This window comes from Dichomitus squalens (genome assembly GCF_000275845.1).
Source record: "Dichomitus squalens LYAD-421 SS1 unplaced genomic scaffold DICSQscaffold_445, whole genome shotgun sequence".
NCBI lineage: Eukaryota > Fungi > Basidiomycota > Agaricomycetes > Polyporales > Polyporaceae > Dichomitus > Dichomitus squalens.
The window spans coordinates 1-2,220 of NW_006767327.1; the positions used below are offsets into that span (position 1 = coordinate 1).

Genomic DNA, 2,220 nt, shown 5'->3' on the forward strand with positions numbered 1-2,220 from the left:
TCCTCCGGAACGATCTCCTCGAACGTGCGTTTGGGCTTGCCCTGGTTGGCCTTCTGCGCGAGCTCCGTGGAGTAGGTGTACCCGGGGGCACACCATAACTCCTCGGTCGTGTCCTCCAGAACCTTGGCCTTCCACCACTTTCTTCGCTGCACCCGGTTGGCGGCGATCCGCTCAATACCAGGTTTCCATTCCGCCTCGGCCTCCGTTTCCTCCGCACCAACCTCCATGGTGCCTTCCTGCCAGTCAATGTCCGGATTGACTCTACGAAGCCAAGGTAAACCTAGTACGACGTCTTCAGGGCCCAGGTCTGTAACTAAGAACTCGAGCCATTCTGTGTAGTCGCCCATAAGTACTTGTAACCTAACGTAATGAGATATGCTCCCTGCACTGTTCTTGGAGCCGTCGATGTTATAGAGGGGAATGTCTCTAGCTAGCCTATGTAAATAAACATTGTTCTTCTTTACGAAACGGTGGCTGATGAAAAGGGCCGTTGCCCCACTGTCTATCATAGCTGCGGAACGTACACTACGATTTCTGCCTTTAAGAATCACACTGACGCGGAAATGCGAGCTAGATGGGTTCAATTCGGGAATGATACACGAACTAATACTATCGTACAGGCAGGGGTCAGGGATCTGGGGAGGCGAGGAGTCCGTAGTCGTACCAGAGGGCGCCGCTGCGGCAGCTTTCGCGCGCGCCCGCTCTAAAAAGACTTCTGCAGAGAGGCGAGCTGATCAGCGAGGGCCTTCTGCTGCTCCATGAGCTGGGCGATGAGAGCATTGGTCGCTCCGGCATCTGCGGACGACGACGTCGACGCTGCAACTTGGGGCTCCTCAGGTCCTTCCTCCGTGGCGGCGAGCTTCTGTGAACGGGGCTTCTTCAGGAACTTATCCATGCACACTGTCTCGCGGTGCCCTACACGACGACAGTAGCCGCAGATGTCTCGGTCGTGGCCGCCGTCCTTCTTGACGTGCGCCGTAGACCCGCAACCGTAGCACTTGCCGCGCATGAGGCGGTTGAATTCTTCGCGCGTACGGGTCGCATCGATGTCCATTGCGTTCGGGTCCCGGGCAGGCGGCGTGAAGGGGGTGGTATGCAGCGGAACAGCCGGCTTGGCCGCGGTGGTGGTGGTGGTGGTGCGTCCGCGCTGACGATCCCGTTCGGCACGGCGTTGGCGGACACGGACGTCGATGTCGGAGGAGACGGTGATGAGGTCTTCGAGAGAAGCGATGGGCCTCGCTGTGTGCACCAACTCGTCCTTGATGGAGTCTGCCAGGTGTTCGTAGAAGCGGTCTCGGAGGTCGGCCTTGGAGTAGCCCATGCGGGTGGAGAGCTCGTTGAACCGTGCGGCGTACTCCGGAACAGTCATGGAGCCTTGCCACAACGTACGGAGGCGCTCCTTTGCATCGACCGCCTCGTCGACCGTCTCGAATCGGGCCTTGAACTGGGTGCGGAATTCCGTCCACAAGCCTTTGAACGGGGTGGTGCCCTGCGTGATCTCCTCCATCGCCGGAGTGGCCCAGAGAGCCGCACTGTCCTGCATGAAGGAGAGGACTGCCCGAATCCACTGGTCGTCGCGCGCGCTGATCGCGTTGCCCGTGGCGTCCACGTGGTTGATCCTTGGGACATGGCCCAGAGAGTGAACGCGGCCAGGAAGCGTCGTGCTTCGCCCCCCTGTTCACCTTTAAAGGGAGAGGGCTTCTGAACCGCCTTCAGGCTGTTGGTCCCAGTGGTCGAGTTTGCGAGCTGCGCCATGGACTGGGTGAGGAGAGTCATCGACTGGAGTAATACCGTCATGGGGTCCGGGGGTTGCGTTGCCGTCTGGGTGCCCGGTTGGGCCTGCTGGGGGTTGTTGGCGGGGCCTGTCGTCTGCGGTTGTCCGCCTTGTTGTCCCATGATGGGTGGAGCGGACGGTGGACGGGTTGGGGGGATGATAGGGGATGGGGGAAGCGCGATGAGTAGCGCTACTTCGAGCTCGTCAGTCGGAGTACCGGGGATGGGGGATCGAGTCGTGGGCGACTCAGCAACGGGGGAGTCAGGAACTGGGATGAACTCGTTTGCAAAGGCGTTCCAGTTGATCCGGGCAGGACGGTGATGACGGTTTGGGCAGGGGTTTTGCTCACACGGTACCCAGTACCAGAGTCCGTCGTCTAGGTCCTTCTGTCGGTGACAGTAGTCTTGGTCTTCGGTGTCCCACGCGTGAAGTCTGCCGGCGCAGTC

At 60.1% G+C, this 2,220-nt stretch overlaps 1 protein-coding gene across 1 annotated transcript; it reads right to left on the reverse strand.

The window, feature by feature from the left end:
- Positions 1–703: 703 nt before the first annotated feature.
- On the reverse strand, positions 704–1,896 carry DICSQDRAFT_176129 (uncharacterized protein; the record flags this gene model as incomplete). The annotated part of the gene is made up of 2 exons (XM_007371900.1): positions 704–1,554; positions 1,683–1,896. 2 exons carry the CDS (start codon positions 1,894–1,896, stop codon positions 704–706), a joined length of 1,065 nt encoding a protein of 354 aa, XP_007371962.1.
- Positions 1,897–2,220: the final 324 nt, after the last annotated feature.